Source organism: Xenopus tropicalis, chromosome 7 (genome assembly GCF_000004195.4).
Source record: "Xenopus tropicalis strain Nigerian chromosome 7, UCB_Xtro_10.0, whole genome shotgun sequence".
NCBI lineage: Eukaryota > Metazoa > Chordata > Amphibia > Anura > Pipidae > Xenopus > Xenopus tropicalis.
The window spans coordinates 33592299-33615812 of record NC_030683.2 but is presented as its reverse complement, the minus strand read 5'-3'; the positions used below and the strand labels follow the sequence as shown (position 1 = coordinate 33615812).

The 23514-nt window shown below is 38.8% G+C and overlaps 1 protein-coding gene across 1 annotated transcript in view; it reads right to left on the bottom strand.

The window, feature by feature from the left end:
• Positions 1–2463: 2463 nt before the first annotated feature.
• The window catches only part of zmat4 (zinc finger matrin-type 4), a 256147-nt gene continuing 235096 nt past the window's right edge, over positions 2464–23514 (bottom strand). Inside the window, exons 7-8 of the mRNA XM_002936438.5 lie at positions 16652–16782; positions 2464–3468 (exon numbers count right to left, since the gene is read on the bottom strand). Of these exons, the coding sequence (XP_002936484.3) occupies positions 3341–3468; positions 16652–16782 (259 nt within the window). The 3' untranslated portion in view covers positions 2464–3340. The remainder of the gene's footprint in view (positions 3469–16651; positions 16783–23514) is intronic.

Here is a 23514-nt window from a genome sequence, read left to right as displayed (position 1 = left end):
TCAGCATTTCTACTGTTTTACTATTTTTACTTAACACAGTTTTCTTCCTAATGGCTCTTTTTATTCCAAACATTCTATATTTATGTCTAGTTCCCTTCTTAAAACACAATTTCAATTGCAATGCACGTGTTTTGATTAGCGTATGGTATTTAGAGAACATATCATCTGAATCATTCGGGGTCGATATTTCAATTATTACAATTCAGCTTTGCCCTGACAAAGAAAAGTGATGTTTTCAAAATGAAAAATATTGTGAAAAACCAGCTTCTCTGTAGGACGATGAAATGTATTATAATTATCCAACAAATGGTAGTATTAGCTGGCAAGTTGATTGCATTTGGCATTTACGCATAACAGAACAGAGTCGTTTTTCTTCAGTCCGTTGTTTGGTACAACTCTATTTTTTTGCTTGTGAAGAACATTAGTTTACCAATAGCTCATTTTGCATTACAAGCAAAGCCTAGATAGAAACATAACGGCACAAAAGGAATTCTTTAAGAGTAAATGGACTATTTCCAAAAGTCCATTTTTTTTACTTTTAGAGGACAAGACTGGAGCATCAGGGACTGAATCTGTCTTTTTGTCATTCATTTATTATTATTTTTTTGCATAATTGTTTGGCTTGAGGTTAGCCATACTTACTTTCAAGCTGGAAAGGATTTTCATTCAAGATAACATTATTTAATCATTAATATTTTTGAAATATAACAATGCATAACATTGTGACTGTAAAGCATTTTCCCTAGACAAGATGAATGAAAGCTTTGATGAGTTTATGGGTATTAAAATGAGTTCTTGCACCAGAACAGCTGTGGTCAATGGATTTCATTCCTCATAGACTTAAGTGTTAAAAATATTGCATCTGTCAGGAAGGAAACAATACAAACTTGCCTTCCTGTTCTTGGCTTCATCCCATTAAGGCAAACTCCTTTATGAAAGCCCCAAATATTATACAGTGTTTCTCCCCTCCACACTCTTCATGATCTACTATCTATATTTATGTGATACATAAAGCAGATTGTGTATTATAGTCACATGTACAAATGCACATTTATTTGAACATATGTACCTAAACAATACATAGGCTCTAACACAACGCACTTATGTTTTTAACGTTTAAGGGTTTAAAGCAAACAAATCTATCCATAGTTATAATTCCTTTTGTCCAAAGGATTTCACTTTCAGTTAGACTTCAGGACAACTAATATGAAGAATAACAAAACTGACAGCATCTTAATAATATAATTCAATTCACTATTGTCTCAAGCTGCAGAATAATGTTTTGAGAATAAGTCCTCATATGTAAACATTAAACAGCCTTGGAATAGAGCAATAGCTCTCTGGACTAGGGGGGAAATTCCTGGCATATTAAGAGTATTCATAAACTATTTGCACTATTTGCAATTACAGAAATCTGTAAATTGAATGTACAGGTGTGGGACCTGTTATACTGAATGCTTGTGGCCTAAGTTTTTTCAGATAAAGGATCTTTCCATAATTTAGATCTCCATACCTTAAGTCTACTAAAAAATCATTTAAACATGAATTAAACCCAATAGGATTACTTTTGCCTCCAATAAGGATTACTTATATCTTAGTTTGGATCAAGTACAAGATTTTATTATTGTCTTATTATTACAGACAATAAGGAAATGTTTTTAAATTTTGAATGATTTGATTAAAATGGAATCTATGGGACTTTGGGAGCTTTCTGGATAATGGATCCCATACCTGTATCAAAAAAAGGAAATAGAGAACTATTTAGACTGTAGGTATTCTCTACCAAAACATGTACATGTATGGGACCTGTTATCAAGAATGCTCGGGATCTGGGGATTTCCAGATAAAGTAGTAGATTAGTAGATTATCTACTAATAAATCAAATAAACAATAAAGGAGAAGGAAAAGAAAAAACTAAGTAAGCTTTATCAGAAAGGTCTATGTAAATACAGCCATAAGCACTCACAGAAATGCTGGACTGACTTCTCTGAAAAAAGATTAGTTGTGTCTGTAATTCCTGTGCCAGAGACACGCAGCTCTCTGTTTTCTGCTCTCTCCTGCTCCCCCCTCCCTCAAGAATGCTAAGAACTCACCCCCCCCTTAGGAATGTGGATCTGAGCCAATCAGCAGGAAGCTGACTCATAGTCTTACTAACTGAGCATGTTCACTTTGGTCTGGGTGTGCAGGAGTGAGGCATTATGGGAACTTTCTTTACACAGCTCAGCGTTTTTTCTTCCTGTTTGGCTTCTGATCTTCTGAACAGGTGAAATATGGGGAGACTTAAGGGCACTATTGAGACAACTGAAGGTATGCCTGCAGCTTGAGATTAACTCTTTACTAGCCTTTCCTTCTCCTTTAAATAAACCCAACAGGAATCCTTTGCCCCCAATAAGGATTAATTATATCTTAATTGGGATCAAGTACAAGCTACTGTTATAATTTAAATTATTTGATTAAAGGGAGATGGCCTTGCCATAATTCTGAGCTTTCTCGATGATAGGTTTCTGTATAATAGGTCCCATACCTGAATATTATCTTTAATTTCAGTAAATCATTATGTAAAAATAATAGAACAATCACCTCTCTGTACCGCGTTTTGCTTGTGGTCTTGGCAAGTATAAAATATGTTCCTTTTGACAATCAGTTATTAAACATGGCGTGTTTGCCCTGTGATATGTATGTATTCAAGTCTGAAAATATGAAACACATGTTTGTGTCACTTTATTTGAAGCTGGCAATTTGCTGTCGGTATACAAAGTTCAACCTGTGCCGCTGGGGACAATGTGCATAGACTTAGCAAGTGAAATTAGACGTTCCTTTGACCTTTCGAAAATAATTTAGTATTTGGGGCATGTTAGGGGGTGATAGGCAAGTAGAGTTGTATTGATAATCTGTCCAAATGCCTCTTCTGTCTCCTTTGAGCAGCTTTAATGATCTTGAGCTTTGTAGAGAGGACAGTTCTTTATTATCGCAGATAGCAAACAATGTACATATTGTAAGGGTTTGAAATCGGTTGTGTGAAGATTGAAAACATCAAAAGTTTTTTTCCCCCTGCAGATACATATCCTGGATTTGTGATGTATGTCAGGAACAATGCTGAGAAACAGCCACCCCCACCTCCCCAAGATACAGAATATTTACATTTTCTACTAAAGCTGATTTTACATGAAACTATAAAAGGCTGGAGATAGGAGCTGCTATTGAGATGATTTCATGCCCAATTTCGCAGTAAATCCAAGTGATATTCTTAAGAAAAACAAAAAAAGAAAACAGAAAGCCCTTTCTTGTGCTGTACTTCATAAAAATATGTCTCTGTATTAAACGGGCTTCAGCGGCACAGTCAGCACAAAATGTGGCTTTCCTCATCCACCATGGCTGAAAAGAAACTGTTCTCTGGTGAGCAGTCTCCAGTAACTTCAGACATCTGTGGTGGACTCAGGGAACTCCTCCCACTGTCATTGTCCTTTCCTATTGAATAAAGAGAAACACAGTCAATAATATAAAAAATAACATTGTGTTCTGTAAATATAGGGCAGGGATCCCCAACCTTTTATACCCGTAAGCCACATTTAAATGGAAAAAGTGTTGGGGAGCAACAGAAGTATGAAAAATGTTCCTGGGGGTAGGAATAAGAGCTATAATTGGCTACTTAATAGCCCCTAGGGCTCTGTTTGGCTTATACTTGGTTTTTATGCAACCAAAACTTGCCTCCTTAGCAGAAATTAAAAAATAATCATCTGCTTTGAGGCCACTGGGAGCCACATCCAAGGGGTTGGGGAGCAACATGTTGCTCACGAGCCACTGGTTGGGGATCACTGATATAGGGAAATGTTTCTATATAAGTGTGGACAATGTTTCTATATAAGTAAGGACAAGGAAAGTTTTCGTCATTTGTGGGTCCCCAATTAGTAAGGCACCACCCAGTGGCTACCTTACCAGTGCCAGTGCTCCTCTTCTTTAAAAAAAAAACACTCGACCAGGGTAGTTTTCAGCAGAGCAGGCCACTGCCATCTTCCCCTAGCTTCCCAGACATCCACTGTCTCTGTAGACTTGGTTCATGTGACTAAGGGGCGTGTTTACTACCACTAGAGATAAATATCACCAATGATGTTGCCCACAGCAATTAGATTTGAATAGTCCCCTACAAGTTAGGAAACAAAAGCAAAGTTCTGACTGGTTGCTATGGGCAACATCACCGTTGATTATTATCTCCATTGTTAGTAAAAACACCCCTAAGGCTTGGGGGATGCCTGGGAAGATGGTGGCAGCCTTCACTGCTGAAAACTTATGTTAGTAGAGTCGCTGGGGGTGTCTAACAAACTGGCTACCCCAATGACTCAAGATTTCCTTGTTCTTTAAGTACTTTATTATTATTTTTTTATCTCAGAAGTGTGTCCCTTTTAGTTTAGTTTAGATTCATTAACTGGATTTAAACACTAAGGGGGCGATTTATGATTGCTCAATCCTTTCAGCTCAAGTACTCAAGTAACAGAACTGTGTGTAAAATTAAGGAACTCACATTATCTTCTAAAACTTCCCCCGAGTAGGTTTCTTAAATAGGAAAAAGTTTGGCACCTAAAAGTTTGCCAAATGAGTTTTTTTCCCTGAAACCCAATGTGAGTTCCTTAACTCATGTGGGGTTTCCTTTATGATTGCTCAAGCCATAATAAATCTCCCTTCCCCCCCAGACAAAAAAACTGTGCCTTTAGTAATGTCAGTTACAAGGCAGCCCTTTCATGAATGCTTGCCATAGGCAGAAGGTAAATACAGGGCTGTGTTTAGGGTTGCCACCTCTCCGGTTTTGACCCAGACAGCCCCACCCCTGGGTTTCCCTCCCTAGCTGTTATGCAGCTTGCACCCCATTAGCTCCATAACTGGGCTGTAAGTGTGAGGCCGGGTGCTATATGCCATGTTTTTGCACTGTGCATGCCACCTTGCCCCTTGTGTTGTAAATGAGCTCTTTTGCCTCTCTGATAGGGCCTTCTCTTGCCCATATTCCAATTTGCTATCTAAACTACCTTCTGGTTTTCTAGGCTGATCTTAACAACCAGATAACCATATAAATTTGAAACTAAAAATTAATGCGAGGAGAAAAAAAATCACTTCATTTTTTATTTAGAGCCATACAAAAACAAGCCAAGGATAGCACCACATATGCATTTCATCTATAAATACTATGTATGACTCACACACATTGTTATGCTTCAGTTATGTACAGTGTTTTTCCCAAAATACCAAATATATATTTCTAAAATAATTTATGAAGACAAATGAAAATGGTTTTTTTTCTTGTTCAGCCCCAATGACTAGTTATAGTTACGGCTCAATATATGTAAAGACTATTATTATGTTGGCTTTACTGAAATATAAATTGAAAGTTATGACACAACATTGGTTTTAGTTGCAATTTATATTTCAGGAAAATATGTTGAAATACTGTAGGTTATTGTTCTACATTTCTAAGCTTATGTCATTCACGATTCCCAATGCAACTGTGTCCCCATAGGATCCACTATATGTAAATCTGTTATCCAGAAACCTCCGGATTATAGGAGGGTCATCTCCCATATACTCCATTTTAATCAAATAATTCAAATTTTTAAAAAATTGTTTCATTTTCTCTGTAGTAATAAAATAATACATTGTACTTGATCCCAACTAAGATATAATTTATCCATATTGGAGGCAAAATAAAACTATTCAAGTTAATGTTTGAATGATTATTTAGTAGACTTTAGGTATGGACACCCAAATTACAGAAACATCCCCAGGTCCTGAGCATTCTGGATAACAAGTCCTATAATGGTAAAGGGTATTATTTATATAGCACTTTTCTTCTGTGGGCTTCTAGCGCTTTACAACAAGCAAAACTAACATTACCATTATATGCACGCTAAGTATGCTGGGACACCTGGAGTTTAATTGACTTGTCCAGGGTCACAAGGAATTGAACCCACATCAAAGGCTGATTACTTGAAATCTAGGCCAATTCCTGTACCAAATGTTTAGAGCAGTGATGTCCAACTTCTGTGGTGCCGAGGGCCATGGAATGGAAGCCAGTTTTGACCACTCCCCTTTTTTAAACCACAGCCATATTATCACAAGAGCTTTTAAAACCATGCCCACATTAATGGTGGTAGCACAGCAAAAACCCAAAGGGTTGGAGCTCAATGCGGGGATATCAAACATCATTCATAAGTGAAAGAATTATATTAAGTCAAATGAAGACACCTTTAAATCCATATGCCTCCTCCCCAGTGGATAGCACAGCAACCACCAGCATATAATTACACACCTTTTTAACACAGCCATTTAATAGCTAGTTTCAACAGCTAACTAACTCCCAGAACAAACCCTTGCCAGGTTCACCTCCCACAGGCAGCATAGGGAAGGCAGAGTATGGCACACACAGGCAGGGTAGGGCAGGCAGAGTATGGCACACACAGGCAGCATAGGTGAGGCAGAGTATGGCACACACAGGCAGTACTTTATCTTCCCTATGATGCCTGTGTGCCATAATCTACTTGCCCTACCCTGCCTGTGCGTGCCATGCCCTGCCTGCCCTATGCTGAGCCATACTATCACTGACAAAATGCTGGTACTGCTCCTACAGTCTTTCTGAGGTGTGAAGAAGTGAACAATGTGGGTGATTACAGCCTGAGCCTGAGGTGTGAACACTGCAGGGGGTGAACAATGCAGGCACTAAAAGGTGTGAACAACACAGGGGATTACATTTTTAAACAATACAGGGGTATTACAGCCTGAATCTGAGGTGTGAACCATGCAGGGCGGGGCAGTTAATCTCAGTATTCATACCATGTAAATCTTACACAAAGGTAACCTCAGACCGCAAGTTTGACAGCACTGGTTTAGAGGCCTAGGCAGGAAAGTTCAAGCTGGTTTTGCAGAGATTACATTTTAACTAGTTTTAACAATGTATAAAAGTATTATTGATCAAAGTATATTTCCTTTTCATTAGTATTGTAATGATTTGGATCATCACCACCTCTGCATATGGAATTTTACTAGAAACATACATGTTTAATCAATTTTATTATCTTTTATTTATATAGTGCTTGTGAGACCCTGCCCCAGTGGAGTTTACAGTCTAAATTTCCTATTACATTCAAATACACTATACTCAGTTTTATCAAGAGCCATTCAACCCGCTTGTGTGGTTTTGAGTGTGAGGCCACAAAGTCCCGGGCCTAGGGTGGCACAAATTTAGGGAACCTCTAAATACTGCTCCGTATGCGAGTTTAAATGTCCGCGCATGCAAGCAAGCGCTCGCAGAGAGGGGGTGGTGGGGGTTGCGAATGCACATGCACGGGGGCGGGGATAAGTAATCCCGTGCTGAGAATAGAACTCAATAGTAAGAAATCCAAGTCCGGCTTGGAACTTCTCCAGGAGTAGGAAAAACAATAGGTTACCTGAAAGCAGTTCTAATGTGTCCTTGAAGGACAGGATGTCACTAACTATTCTATTCCTCTACTACTTGTATATCTTGAAATTATCTAGAAGTAAGAAAAAATCCGACTTTATCTCATAATTGCTTAGTAAATGTGCCCCTTAATGCCATGAATTGGTTTCATTATCCTCTAGATTTGTTGTTTAGGATGAGGCAGTCTCTTATTTCCATTATGGTACATCATATGATGTCATAAAATCATAGGATCATTTCCAACCCAGAGTTCAGTGCAGTTGTGCAAATGTTCCCTTAGTTCCACTTTAAATGGTATATGATGCACTTGCACTCAGCAGTGCCAGTCTGTGCCGCTTCCTATTCAGAATAAAGAGCAACGTGCCTATTGAAACCTACAAGCTGATGGCTCCCATAGCAGTTGATGTTTCAAAGATTTACGCAGACATCATTTTTACTGTGATCGACGGAATCAATGCCAGCAGCATCTGATTGAATTAAAACAATTTGCAAAAAGCATTTAAGTAATCTGCATGTCTTTTTCTTTGACGGAGTAAGTAGGAACTACATGGTCTTTTTGAATTGATACAGGGGCAAGTAAATGTTTTCTAAAGTCAGTTGGTCTCTGTAAAGCTAATTATACATAGCTAGGGCACTGGCCAAAGCTTAACAAATCAATATAATAGGCAGAAACTACTGGGCCCAACAGCAACTCAGGGCCCGAAAACATTGCTAAATTGTCCTATTCTAAGATGTACAGGAACAGCTCACTAACTAGGCTCCCACTAGGCCTCTACACTCCCCACACAGGGTTTCACACTTCTATAGTTACCCTCTGATAACAAGAATTTGTTTTACATCCCCTAGCACATGACACAACTCTAAAAAAACAGCACACACGATCTGTATTGCAATGCTGGCATTCCTTTATAATTCCCATGTGTACTGGAGCATAGGAGAGAATGCGCAAGTGTCACAATGTCTAACGACAATGACACATGAGAAGATTAGTCGCCCCACAACTAATCTCCTCTAGTGGTGGGGACTATTTTCCTTTGAATTCTTTCACACCAAATATGTGGGCTTTCGGAAATCACCTGAAGTTTTCTTGCAAGGGCGACTTTGGAAAGTGACACAAATGTCTTTCTACTGGCAACTTACATTATCACTGGTAGGAAAGTATTCAGAGGAGATTAGTCGCCACCACTAGAGGAGATTGATCTCCTTGTGTGCCATTGCCCTGAGAGAGGTATGGATGGCCCAGTGCTAAAACTTGTCACACAATTAAATAAGTAACTGCTACTTGTAGCTGACCTACCCGTGGGTAGGGCGGGTTCAGGCCAACAATCACACAACTTCCGCAGGCCCTCCCTGCCAGCGGGGCCCCACTACCTCAGCAGCGGCTATTTATGTACACATGCCTGCCATGGCCCGCCCCCTCTGTGACATCAGAAAATGGGTCGGGCACATGTTGGGATAGGGCAGGTTGGGTGTGGTTTGAATTTTTGTCGGCTAGTTGCAGTTTGTTTTCTACCCATCTACAATAATCAGATACTCGTCTAACCATGTGAGAAAAACTCACTTTCTATGCTATTTAGTTGTGTTCACTCATGTATATCCTATAATAAATGATAATAAAAATGATACAACGGTGGTGCCATACGACTTCCCTTGCCAGCTAACATCATGCAATTCTTGAGCTGCTCTGTATCATCCAGTCATCCTATTTCTCAGTAATTAAAATCTGTCAGGAAAAGGGTTAATATTGCTGCTCAAAATATATGTGACAAAAGATATGAAAAATAATATTTTGTTTCCTTTCAACAGCAGTGCAAACTAATCAAGCGTAATCCTGGATTATTTCCCAACAGGATGAAAGCATCAATGAAAGACAGGTCATCCTGTCCCAAATGCAGTTAAGTTTTGAGAATAAGAGGCCATTATATATCAAATTAATGAGATAGTTACCGGATACATGTTTCTACAGAGCCAGCATTATTACATAATACATGGAAAACTCACATGGCATTGTCTTTAATTAAAAAAATGTTCCTAATAAAACAGCTTGGGTTTATTTGTATTCTTAAAAACGACATTAAGGGGCAGATTTTATTCTATTCATTACTATGAGATTTTTAGAAGTGTATTTATCAATGGATAAAAGTTAGAACTCACCATCTGATAAGCACGCTTCTAAAAATCCCATAGGAATAAATAGAACATGGGTGAGTTTTTATTATTAAGCTCTAAACTCACATTTTGATAATTCTGCCCCTAAGTTTATATTGTTTACCATCTTTATTCAGAGGTCTATGCTATTTTATAGACAACAGCTAAACAGGTGAAGACTTTAGTATACCAGTATAAGCTGGTATAGCGCTTTATAAATAAAGATATACATACATACATAAGCTTACAATGTTAAAAGGAAAGCAGGAACGCTTATTTAAATGATTTTCTTCTCAATAATTTCTAAGAATGATAACATCAAAATGCTAAGGGGGTAGGTGTACTATGTCAGAAGTCCAAGGCAGCTTTGATTTATCTTTTCCATTGCTTCTTTAGCAGGATTCTCGGTTATGACTGATGATAGTCTTAACAATGTTGGTACAGGTTAGAAGGAAAAACATTGATATGGGGCTGTTTACATATATTTAATTAAAAGGAAAATATGCCCCTTTTTTTGACATGACCTCATTCAGTTGAGTTTATGTAGAAAAGGTGCATAAACTAGCATATCCATGCATAAACATAAACTTCCATAAATAAATATATACAGTGTATATTTTACACAGATTGAAAGAAAACCATGTTATTTTGACAAACCAGTTCCCAGCATACCTTAGGCTCACTATAAAATGCAGCAGCAAACAGTAAAAAACAACACTGTTCCATTATGCAGTGATGGATTCTGGGTCTTCAAGTCCCTCTCCTACACAAATATTCTGTGCACCAGCACCCACTATGGAACCAGAAGGGGGAGGGGTTGTATAGGGGGTGGGAAACTCCTCCCTATGGGCAGAGACAGAATATCATGGTTTCCTTTCAATCTGTGGAATCAGGTATGTCTGTGTAAAAAATGCTTTTTAATGTATTGCTGGTAGTTCAGATTGTGCTTATGCAGTTCTACTACTATTACTACAATTACGGGACCTGTTATCCAGAATGCTCAGGATAAGGGGTCTTTCCATAATTTGTATCTCCATACCTTAAAAGGGTGGTTCATTATTATGTTAACTTTAAATATGATATAGAATGGCCAATTCTAATCAACTTTTTAATTGGTCTTCATTATTTATTTTTTATAGTTTTTGAATTATTTGCCTTCTTTTTCTAACTCTATGCAGCTTTCAAATGGGGGTCACTGACCCCAGCAGCCAAAAAACTCTGTGAGCCCACAGTTTTATTGTTATGGTTACATTTTATAGCTTATTTTTCTATTCAGGTTCTCCCCTATTCATATACCAGTCTCTCATTCAAACCACTCCCTGGTTGCTAAGGTCATTTAAACCCAAGCAAGCAGATGGCTGCTGAAACAACAAACTAGAGAGCTGCTAAACAGTGAAATAACTAACAAATTACAAAATAAAAAAAACATGAAGACCAATTGCAAATTGTCTTAGAAATTGTCTCAGAATATTACAATTTCACTCAAAGGTGAACAACCCCTTCAAATTTTTAAATATTAATTAAACCAAATAGGACTGTTTGCCTTCAAAAAGGATTCATTATTTCTTAGTTGAGATTATGTACAAGGTACAGGTATGGGATCCATTATCCGGAAACCCAGTATCCAGAAAGTTCCAAACTACGGAAAGGCCATCTCCCATAGACTCTTTTTACAACTTTTTAACAATTAAGTCCAATTTTTAGAAATGATTTCCCTTTTCTCCCAACTAAGATACAATTAATCCTTATTGGATGCAAAACAATCCTATTGGGTTTAATAAATTTAAATTATTTTTTTAGTAAACTAAAAGCATGGAGATCCAAACTACAGAAAGACCCCTTACCCGGAAGACCTCAAGTCCCGAGCATTCTGGATAACAGATCCTATATCTGTACAGTTTTATTATTAGAAAGGAAAGGGGAATCATTTTTCTAAATGTGAATTATTTGATTAAATGTGAATTATTTTGATTATCTTAGTTGGGATCAATTACAAGGAACTGTTTTATTATTACAGAGAAAAAGGAAATCCGTTTCAAAATTCTAAATTATTTGATTAAAATGGAGTCTACGAGAGATGGTCTTCCTGCAATTCGGAGCTTTCTGGATAACGGGTTTCCAGATAACAGAATCCATACCTGTACTACTACTATTAATAAAAATAATACTAATAATATATATATATATAAATAAAATATATATATATATATGATCATTTGTATGTATAATAAAAATTGTTGTAATTATTGTTGTTGTTCTTCCTAGTACAGGTATGGGATCCCTTATCCGGAAACCCGTTATCCAGAAAGCTCTGAATTACAGAAAGCCTGTCTCCCATAGACTCCATTTTAATCAATTAATTTAGAAATTGAAACGGATTTCCTTTTTCTCTGTAATAATAAAACAGTACCTTGTACTTGATCCCAACTAAGATATAAATAATCCTTACTGGATGCAAAACAATCCTATTGGGTTTAATTAATGTTTTATTGATTTTTTAGTAGACTTAAGGTATGGAGATCCAAATTACAGAAAGACCCCTTATCAGGAATGCCCCTTGGACCCGAAAATTCGGGATAATGGGTCCTATACCTGTATTATTACTAATAATATTCAGTATACATTTCAATAATAATAATCATACAACTATTATTATTACATATACATGCAGTAACTTTGACTTTCAAAATGTAACATTTTCATTTTTTTTTTAACAAACCTATTCAGTTTTCCAAACATTACTCAAACTTTAATAATGTCAGTCGTGTTGATTCCTCTGTTACACTCCAGCCTACAAAATGATTCAATGTGATTTCAAAGGCAGAGAAAATAATGCCTGAAAATAACAACAGCATCACCACTGTATTGGTCTGGCTTTACTCCTGTGAGTAAGGAGATCTCTTTATTATTCCATCAATCTGCTCTGAGACAGAAAACTGATGATGGTTTTTTCCGGTGCTGTTTATTGCAGGATAAAAACAATAATGCTTACACCTATCAAAAATATAAAGTAATTTCTCTTTGTACATAAAAAAAAAAAAAATCTAATGGAAATTTGGACCTAGTCATTCAAGTATTGCCAGCGAAAGATAAGTAATAAGGACAGCGTCAGTCTTGGGCAGAATTTCCACGGATATGACCTTCAGGGTATCCTTGCACACCATAACATGCTGTAGCGCCAGCGAGGAGATGTACTATGGGGGTCCCGCGCACGGCTGCAACATACAGAGATTGATGAGTACAATGTGCAAGGATACATTCAGCAACACTCTTACATATTTATAGGAGGTGCTGAAGCACTGACACAGGAATAAATATGCACCATTGCTGCTGAACCCGTTCACCTGACTTCTAAATCAATCTTTGTTACGGTGGCAGCGAGCACTACCATGGAAGAGTATTACATTATTCTGTGCACTCAATGAATGCAATTAAAGGGACACATGTCCTTTTGCTTGTGTGTTACTGACAAGTTCCTATTAACAACAGGAGTTGTGTCAGTACTACTAAGAAAGATGCGTTTTGGCGTTAGAAGTGTTTTATGGGGCAGTGAATGTATGACTGGGAGAGGGGTGGGAAGGCTATTTTAATAAGAATAATCCTCACATTATAACCAATTTATAGGGATTTACTTCTGTTATATAGACTTTATACTGTACAGGCAGGTATCTTTTTGTTATATTTCCCCATGGAAAGAATTTATGGATAGAGATGTAGCGAACCTCACAAAAAAAGTTCACGAACCCGTTCGCGAACTTCCGCCAAAAAGTGCGAACTTTTGCGAACTTTGCGAACCCCATAGACTTCAATGGGAAGGCGAACTTTAAAACCTAGAAAAGCCATTTCTGGCCAGAAAACTGATTTTAAAGTTGTTTAAAGGGTGCCACAACCTGGACAGTGGCATGCAGGAGGGGGATCAAGGGCAAAAATTTCTCTGAAAAATACGTTGTTGACACAGCGTTGCGTTTTGTGCTGTAAAGGGCACAAATCATACTACATCTCTAAACTTGTGTAATAAACTGCTTTAAAAACAGTAAAACAAAATTATTTGAATGTGTGGTTGGTGCTGGTGCACTACTATGTCTGTCTCCAACACACACAGACGGAGCTGCAGTACACAATGAAAAGAAGAGTAACAGTAATCAGAAAATAAAAGCAGTCCTTACAAGGACTATTGGGTTACAGCAGATGAGATCAGCAGGACAGCTGCCCACAGCAGCTACATACAGAGCAGTAGAAAGTAGATTACTAGTCAGCAAAGCTCCCTATACTGTCCCTCAAACCCCTGCACAGCTCTCTCCCTATGCTAACTCATCAAGCACACACAGGCAGAATGTAAAATGGCTGCTGGGCTTCGGTTTATATATGGAAGGGAGTAGTCCGGGGGTGGTCCAGGAGGGATAGCTGCCTGATTGGCTGCCATGTATCTGCTGGCTCTGGGGTGAGTGGTCAAAATTTGGCTCCAGCTAAGGCGAACCCAAAATTGCGAACATCGCTAAAAGTTAGCGAACTTGCGAACACCCGATTTTCGTGCGAATTAGTTCTCCGGCGAACAGTTCGCTACATCTCTATTTATGGATGCCAGTATTGCTTAGATCTGTCCTGCTGTATCAAGCACCAGGTGCCATAAGCTCATAACCATGTTTCATTAAAGGAAAATACCCCCCCCCCCAAACAAAAGCTCCTATCCACTGCCTTCCACTGCTCCCTCCCCACAAATTCTATTACAATGAAACGTGTTGTTTGTAAAGCTGACCTATAGATGCAGAACAGCGCAGCAGAGTTAACAGGCGCCAACTTCTGTTACTTCACTGTTCAGAGTTATTCTGCTTGTATAGGTCAGATTTACAAACAGACGCACTTTTCATATACTGCAGGGAGGGGGCTCAATGGAAGGAAGTGGATGGGGGCTTTGTCTGGGGGGTTAGTTCTTTAAGGTTTCTTGTATGCTATTGTGGTGGCTGATTTTTTTCCAACACTGTGCAATTAAAATTCAGGGAATGTGATGAAAGATCTACAGAAAAAAGTTTGACATTTCAGCTTCACCACCATACATGTGTCATCAGGCCCAGACTGGGATTTAAAGTAGGCCCTGACATTTAAGGCCCAAACAGCCCCCCAGCCCAATAAATAGTGACTGACTATGGCATCTTACAGTAGCCACAGTCTGGGCCAGTCCAGGCCTGTGTGTAATTGATTCTGCCTACCAACATTTTCTCTAATATAGGTGCTATATCTTGTATAGGTTTCTTGGCAGATGGTATATTTAGATAATGGGGTGCCATAGCCCTCTTTCATTAAGCCATTGGAAAGGTTTCACCTATATCATTTTCTTATCAGTTCATAAAGACAGTATTTTCTGGGCATTGTACCCACTTTGCTTCATTGTAGTAAGCAGAGAGAAGATTAAGGCTACCAGGGAGATTATGGCTTATCTCTTCTCTTAGTTAGCACCAGTTTTTGAGTTACTATATCCTATATTTGTAAAAGCTTGAAAAACATTACAAAATAGGGTGGGCCCACTGGCATGCCAATCTTATAGTAATAGTTGTTTTTAGCCATTATATGTGGGTAAGGAAATGTCATCATAGGAGGTATATGCCTTCCCCGGAGGTTCAAGTACAGGAGCACTAAGGGGCACAATAGCTGTTCTGTACTGTGCCCAAGCTTGTTTTGACTAGGTCTTTGGTCATTGCATTAAAATATGTGAGCGAACTGCTGTTGATCTTACGAGCTACAAAAAAATGGGAAAAATTTGTCTCAGTCCAGTAACCCATACAAACCAATTAGATGATTGCACCCACTATTTTTACTGCACCAGACAAGTAAAAGCTCATTTCTCCAGCTGGCTGCAAGCTGCTATCAAACCCACTCACTTTAAAGGTTGTTAAACACAGAAGAGAGAATGAAAAGCCATTATAACCGGTGTTCACCCCTCAGTGAAATTCACTCTCCATATAAATACATTTTGAAATTTTATAACTAGTGCAAGTCTGCTTCCAAAAGGACATATTTTAGGTTGATGTTGCTGTCAGTGGGTTTATTCACAGGGGGCAGAGCACATTTGGATGGCTAGGGCTCATACCATGGCAAGCTGCACTTGTGCGTCTCACTTTAGACATGATTGTCATGCAGATGGGATGGTGAGCATATGGCCAGGTTCAGTTTGATAATAAATGCATTCCCCGATTTCCCCACAGACTGCGATGACGTTTTTATGATACTACTCATAAAATAAGTTTTTCCCTCAATGAATTCAAGTCTTTCCTTATGGTACGCATCTCTGTGCTCGTAAATCCACTGACCTGTCACATCAAATTGTAAAGTCTCCCTTTCTCGCATACCCTCTATTTGTATATGGGTGAATTTAGCCACCACCAGCATGCAGGAGTCACCCTTAAAAGGGCTTCCAACCCCAAATCTGTTAAAGAGCCCCACACAACACAGAAACCCCTAATATAACTAAATATCACTGTAATCTGGTCCTTCAAAAAGTATGAATAAATACCATTTTTATATACTAAAATCCACTGCAAAACAGGGACTAAAACATTGATGCAACAAATTGTAACAACTCAGTTAACAGACAGCATGCAGGAACTACATAACCCACAATGCATTGCACAGTGATGTTCCTTTCCTTATTCACATCACCTGTGCAGGGAATTGGGGGATTGGGAGGATGCAGGCTGAAGGACAGGCGACTACTGTTACATTTTGAGTCTCAAAGTAGCCAGTCAGATCAGCAGGAGAACAGGGGCCAGGCTTAGGTAACTGTTCCAAACCATTTTATTACATTAAAAAAAACATGAAAAGGCTGCATATTTTTAATTGGTGTATACTGCAAAATTGCTTGAAATTATGTTTGCTTTTAAAAAAGCTTGGGTGTAGTTCCCCTTTTATAAAAAACAAATAACATTTGCATGGCACCAAATCCATACAACAAGGAAATAATTTGATTTTGTATGAGATGTTGTCATCTGCGTCCAGATATGCACTGCTCCATCATTAAGTTTCCTTGATCCAGCTGCAGATGCAGGTATCCATCACACATATGCTTACCTTCCTTGCCCAATCTCTTCTGCATATTGGTTTTCATGTAAAAGTTGGTTCTTTGCTGCCTTTGCAGCTCTGTTGGGTTTTGAGGAGTCCCATGGCCAAGTGGCTTTGTTCCATCTGAGATATTATTGGCACTGCCAAAACAGGAGAGAACAAAAACAGTTTCTTGTTAATGAAATATGAGCTCAGAGTGTTATGCAACACACACTGCAGATGAAGCCATCTGGACTTCACATTTTGGTGCACATTTCACATTTTAAGTGCTAAGTCCTGCCTCTAGATCAGGCATCCTCAAACTAGGCCGGATTCGGCCCCCCAAGGTTATTTATCTGACCTCCACTATGATCTGATGTGAGGGCGCAGCAGGGAGTTGGAGGAAGCAGCAGGGAGTGGGAACACACATCGGGGAGCCGGAGGAAGCAGCAGGGAGTGGGAGGACGCAGCGGGGAGCCGGAGGAAGCAGCAGGGAGTGGGAGGACGCAGCGGGGAGCCAGAGGATGCAGGGGGGAGCCAGAGGAGGGAGCCAGAGGATGCAGGGGAAGCGGCAGGAAGCAGCGGGGAATGGGAGGATGCAGCGGGGAGCTGGAGGATGCAGGGAGGAGCCAGAGGAGGGAGCCGGAGGATGCAGGGGGGAGCGGGAGGAAGCAGTGGGGGTGCAGAAAGCAGTGTGGAGCAGGCCATAGTATGAGTACACTGGGGAAGGACTTTAGTCCGGTCCCCCAAACAGTCTGAGGGACCATGAACTGGCCCCCTGCTTGAAAAGTTTGAGGACCCCTGCTCTAGATGGACTAATGCCATTGCACTCAAGCACCATCTAGAGGCAGGATTTAGCACTAAAAAATGACATCGTGCGACAAAATGTGAAATCCCGATTGGTTGCCTTGTCTAGAACTGAAATATCTGTTTGAGCCACCAACACCAAGACCATGTTCTTTGCGCAAATGAATACTGTATGAGTATGAATGCAAAGTGGGTCTGTGCCAAGTCGTATAAAAAATGAAGCGTTGTCTGCATGATAATTTATGAGCTTTTGATTCTCTTTAAAAAATGACACATACATATACAACTATAGTATTGTAGGTTCCACTCCAGATCCTTTGAAACCCTAATCTGTTACTGGTACTGCTCATATATGTATTTTCTGCTTATTCTTGCCTAGCTATGACAAGAGCTGTATGTTCATATTATGCAAATATGTTGAGACAAAATATTCTGTGCATTCGCTATTCTATGTTCATAGACAGTACTTTAATGCCTACTTAAATTAAAATAAATGCAAGATAAACCTTACATATAAAGAAGGCATATTTTACGTGTAGTTGCCAGGCATCTCGGTTTTAACGCAACTGTTCTATTTGGTAGCAAGTAGCCATTAATCCCCAGTAATAATCAGCTAGGGAGCTCTTTCCTGTAGTAATTGTTTCTATTTCCTTGTCTGCAAGCATTTACGTGTCAAAGATAGCAAGTCAGTGCTGTGATTAACAAGAGGTTATGCCATGTTTGCATAAGCAGAATGCATTGTAGAGTGCCTGCTCATTGACATCTGTACATTGGCACACTGGGGATTTTGGGGTTTTTGGACTGCATTAAAACTGCTTTTCAGATAAGGACGGCATCATTGCAAATGAGATTGAGACTGAAACATTTCCAGAAGGGGTTACATTTATATGGCATTTTCTTCTGTAGCAGTTAAAGGGAAAACATTACTTCCTTTATAACATGAGGTAATTTGGTTGGGCTTATGCAGAAAAGGTGCAGAATCTATAAATGAAAAGGTACTTTTTCTACACAAACATACCTGATTCAACAGATTGAAAGAAAATCATGATACTCGCAAATAATTTCCTAACATCCCTTAGACACACAATGTAATTCACCATTATCTTTTTTTGTGAAGTGATGGATTCTGGAGCTTGAAGTTCCTCTGTTTTCAGGAGAATCTGGGCACACCCACCTGGGCTGGAAGAGGAGTAGGCAGAAGAGGCACCTGCCTAGGGGTGCAATTATGGGAGGGCGCCAGAGAGATACCCCTCCTGCCTACCCATAGTCTGTGCTCCCTTATCATTGTTCCTGCCCAAGTCATTGCGCAGCAGGGCAATGAGCCCCCCAGGGGGCGAGATGGCTGACCAGGTTGCCTATGGCACCTCAATCCCCCCAGAGATTAAAAAATAAGGAGAAAGAAAAGAAAAGGGAAACTTTACTGGCAAAACATTTTTTTACACATGGCCACCAGGTGGCACAAGTTAGGTGGCAAATCTTAGAGAAAATAAATATAAAACAAGGGCAAGAAAAGAAAAAGTTACTCTCTCAGAGAGAATGTTACTGGATTTGGCTCCTACAATCTCGTCACCCAAAAGGGTTAAACGATGAATTTAACATGACTTGTTTTTTATAGCTTTTTTATACTTGTTTGTTATAGGAGTATTTATGTAATTTTTTCTTATATGTTTTTACAGATAATTATTCCTGGGTGTTCATTAAAAGACAGACAATCTTTCCCTCCAGGTTAGGGTAAGATATTGAGTTCTTGAATTTTAACTGTAGTTAACATGTAACGTTTTAGTCTTGATTATTGTTATTTTGTATTTTAGCACCTTATGGACCTTCCCTTGTGAAACATAGTTTCTACTTGGATATTAGAACAGACAAAAGAAGGTTCACACTTTTGCACATGATATGAATACACTTGTTGTATAACTAGCACTTTATTTACATGATGTATAAATTGCACTATTTATAATTGTAATTAGATAGCACTGCTACTGACGTAATGTCCACTTAATTAACCAATTAACTAGATGATGTCGTTAACGAACATGTATAAATTCACTTTGCCTTCACGGATTTGTATGCTTGATAAAGGGGCTATTTTGCCTCGAAACGTTGCATTGTTTCGCAAATAAAATCTTTTTTTAAAAGGAATTTTTCCTCTAAGCCCTGAGTGCCATTTGCTTTTTGCTGTTCGCCAGGACAGCTTGGCCCACCTTGGCCACCCACTATGGAAAGCAGAAAGACTTCAAGTTTCTGACTCCTTCACAGTGGAACAAGCTGAGGGTGGTGTAAGGCAGTCCCTATTACTAATGGTATTGGTATAATCAACATTTAGGCAACCTGAATGTGCATACAGTGCCCATCTGAGCAGCATTGGACTTGCCCACTAGGGCCCTCCGGCTCACCAACCAGCTTGTATGCCTTGTATGCCTATAACATGGCCATATTTCATTTCTCCATACAGTTGTCTTGTGGTCTGAGAACCATCTAAGAACCAGTCAGAATTTTGCTTACATTACAAAAACAAGCCACTGCAAGTCAACTGGTGTAATTCGTTTTTTTCAGGAAAATTGTATGACATTTGATGCAGTAAATTGCCTTTTCCAATTCCTACTTTGATCATAAAATGCAACTTCTTATCTGGGTATAATGTAACAAGAGATACAATATATCTGTATTTTACAGTAAATATATGCATCAATCCTGGCCATGACATTATTATTTATAATACATGTATGAGGCATGTTATTCAGACTTCTTGGGACTGGGGGGGGCACATTGCTAGTGCAGTGAGTGCAATAGCTCTCTTTGTACTAGAAAAGACAAAATTCCGATTTAACAATCAGAATTTTGGCTCTTTAAGTTACCAGGAGTGGCTTTTTGCCTCATGACAGCAGAACCCCTGCCTATAATACCTCTCTGGTGGAACTACTTCTGATCCAGGCCAAAAAAAATGACATCTAGACTTTATCAGGTACTTAAAGCTATGGGTCCCTCACTGTTTATCAAAACCCAGCATCACTTCCATGGGTCCCTCCCAGGCCTGAGTGAGGAGCAGTGGGATGAGGCCATTGACTCCTCTACATTGACCTTATCTCCTTGTATGATAAATTAATTCAGTACAAATTCATCCATAAGCTATACACCACCCCATAAAACTCCAAAAAATGGATTAACAGCCAGAGGCTAGGTTCCCAAGATGAAAGGTATCTGCATTTAGAATGATACTGCCCCCAGTACAGACTTTCTGAACAGAGGTAGCAAGATACTTAGCGGAAAACCTGGCACTACTGGAGGTTCTGTTCCCCAGAGACCTGTTTACTAAGCCTAGTGGAAAATTTAGTACCCTTGACCATGGCCAGATCACTCATAAGGGTAACTCTGTACAATGCCAAGAAACTAGTAGCTCAGTGGGTTAACTTGATTAATAAACTCTTCCCCTCTATCAAACTAGATAAATTTCATAGGATATGGAGCCCATGGCTCGATGTAAACCTGAACGAGCTTCCTGAATCTGGACATTAACAATCAATGAGTAGATTAACTCTGCACTTGGATAGGACAATACGTGTACTATAGTATGTATATAAGACTACTTTGATGACTACTTATCTCTAACTTGAACTGTATATTGGAGACCCGACACACTAATGATTGTTAATGATTGTGAACCATGCTTTGTTGTACATTCCTTTTCTTTTTCTTTATAATAAAATAAAGGTTTAAAAAAAAAAAACAACATGAAAGAAAATCAATAGGATTGTTTTGCCTCCAATAAGGATTAATTATATGTTGGGATAAAGTACAAGGTACTGTTTTATTATAACAGGGAAAAAGGAAATTATTTTTAAAAATTGTAATTATTTGATTTAAATGAAGTCTAAAGGAGATGGCCTTTCTGTAATTCTAAACTTTCTGGATAACAGATTTCTGGGTAACAGATTCCATACCTGTTTATATAGTTTAGCAAGTTGCAATCCTCTTGCATTTTCAGCACAACAACTTTTCCTATTCAAGATCATCTCCTAATGGTTTAGTAGAAGTACTGAGTCTTTATTTTTTTTAATGAGTTTCAGGATTTTAAAAGCTTTTTAAGGACATATGAAAATTATTATTATTTTTTTTTTAAATGGCATCAGCCGTGTTTGGAAGCCTGTACAATTTTAAAGAGATTTCTGCAAGTTAATTTACAGTCCAAAGCAGAACTCATTTAGTTATCAACACAGCCTTCTTGCTTCAGAGAGTGTGAGTAATTGATTAGGCATTGGGAGAAATTAGACAGGCTCTGAATACAATGTTCCAGGTTCATTTGGAGCTAAGTTCAACATCTAATGGCTGTGAGCAAGAAAACAGATGGATATTCCTTCCGCACAATCAGTAACCTTCTCCCTCTAATGATGCGAATGCATCGTGCTCTCATAGATCTGTTATTTATGTAATTATGGTATTAGAATAAATCCCATAGTCCACCCACTCTTTAACCTTTTTTTTTTTTGCAAAATACAAGAGTTATTTTTTAAAGACCAATTTATAATTATCTCGGCAAAGGTATGTTATTATGCAAGAATGCAGCGAGGAGAAAAAAATGAAAGTGAGAAGTATACATTATGTGGGCTGCTTAATACATTATGTAGTGCTTAAAAATTTACATATATTACTGTCAGTCTATCCCTCAGGAACTCATTAGGAACAACAATGCAAAAATACACAGTAATCACACTCAAAAACTGCTAAGTGCGGAGCTACATTGTGATGAATGTTTTATTCAATTGGTTTCAACTATTGCTGCATCAGACAGGAGCAAGTTACAATAACATTTGTTACGTGAATTGCTGTGCCTGTTGTGATGGAGTAAATTATGACATGAGAGTACAGTGGCAGTGAGACAAACTGGCTTTTATATACCCTGCAAATTGGCGAGAGGCAACAGGCTGTAGCGTAATTATACCTCTCTGTATTTACAGGTAAGTGAATTATTTCTGAAAGAATTCTAGGGCTTATTAACTAAAGGTAAAGTATGGAATGGAACCTCAAAGAGATATAGGGGCCGATTCACTAAAGGTCGATAAAGTAGCCCAATGACCCGTAGGGAAACGTAGGGAAGCAGGGGCATGATGTAGCCGTAGGGCAGACATAGCCACTCCCATTTTATTTGTGATTGGCTGCTTTGTATTGGGGTATAAATAATTGGAACCGTTCCCGCTCCTCATCCATTTTAGGCAGCATTGTAAAACGCCCACCCTCCCTCCCTATAGAGGTGGAGGCAACGAGTGGTGTTGGCGGGGTGATTGAGTTGGGGGAAAACAATGGTTGGGTTAGGAAGGGAGTTTGTTAATTGTTTGGGGCTGGCATGCCTGGAACCTCAGGGGTAAGTAAGTGGATCAGGAGGTGAGTTTTGTTGGGTAGGGGGTTCCGGGCTGGAAGGGCAGCTGGCAGCGCCAGTTGCGCTGCGCAGTTATTTGGCTTGTTATGGTGTATGTTTATTCAAAGTTGTTTGTTTGTTATACAAACATTTGTTTTGTGTTCATGAGATATTTTGTATATTATTTGTTCTTTATTATATGTTTTAAATTAAAACTTTGATTGTTGTTAATAAATGTTCTGCGGCCATTTTTATCCCAAGAATTGGTGTCCGTGTGTTTATTGGGGTTGGTAAGTAAAAGAGGTAAAAGGGTTATGGTTGGGAGAAAGGCGGGTCAAGATCCGACGTCGCTCACGTCATGCTTATCACATGCTTTTTAGTGTTAAAAAGCATGCAACAAATAAGTACCAATTCATCAAAGTCATTTCGCATGCGTTAATGCGCATATCGGATGTGCAAAAAACCGCATCATTGCAAAGCCTTCTTTCTAACGCACTGCGTTAATTAGCGAATAGAAATAGTACTAACACATGATTCACAAAAGCATATGAAGTGTTAAACGCGCAAAATATTGCATTAATCTGTGCAAATATTAACACCTACTTGGGGCAGGCGGTACTTAAAGAAAATTGCGGTTCGTGAGCTTTTGGCAACACAATATGGACTTTGCAGTTGTATTTGCAGAGTGATGCAGCCTCCAGTTTTCAGGGAAATGGTAATTTTCTGAACAATA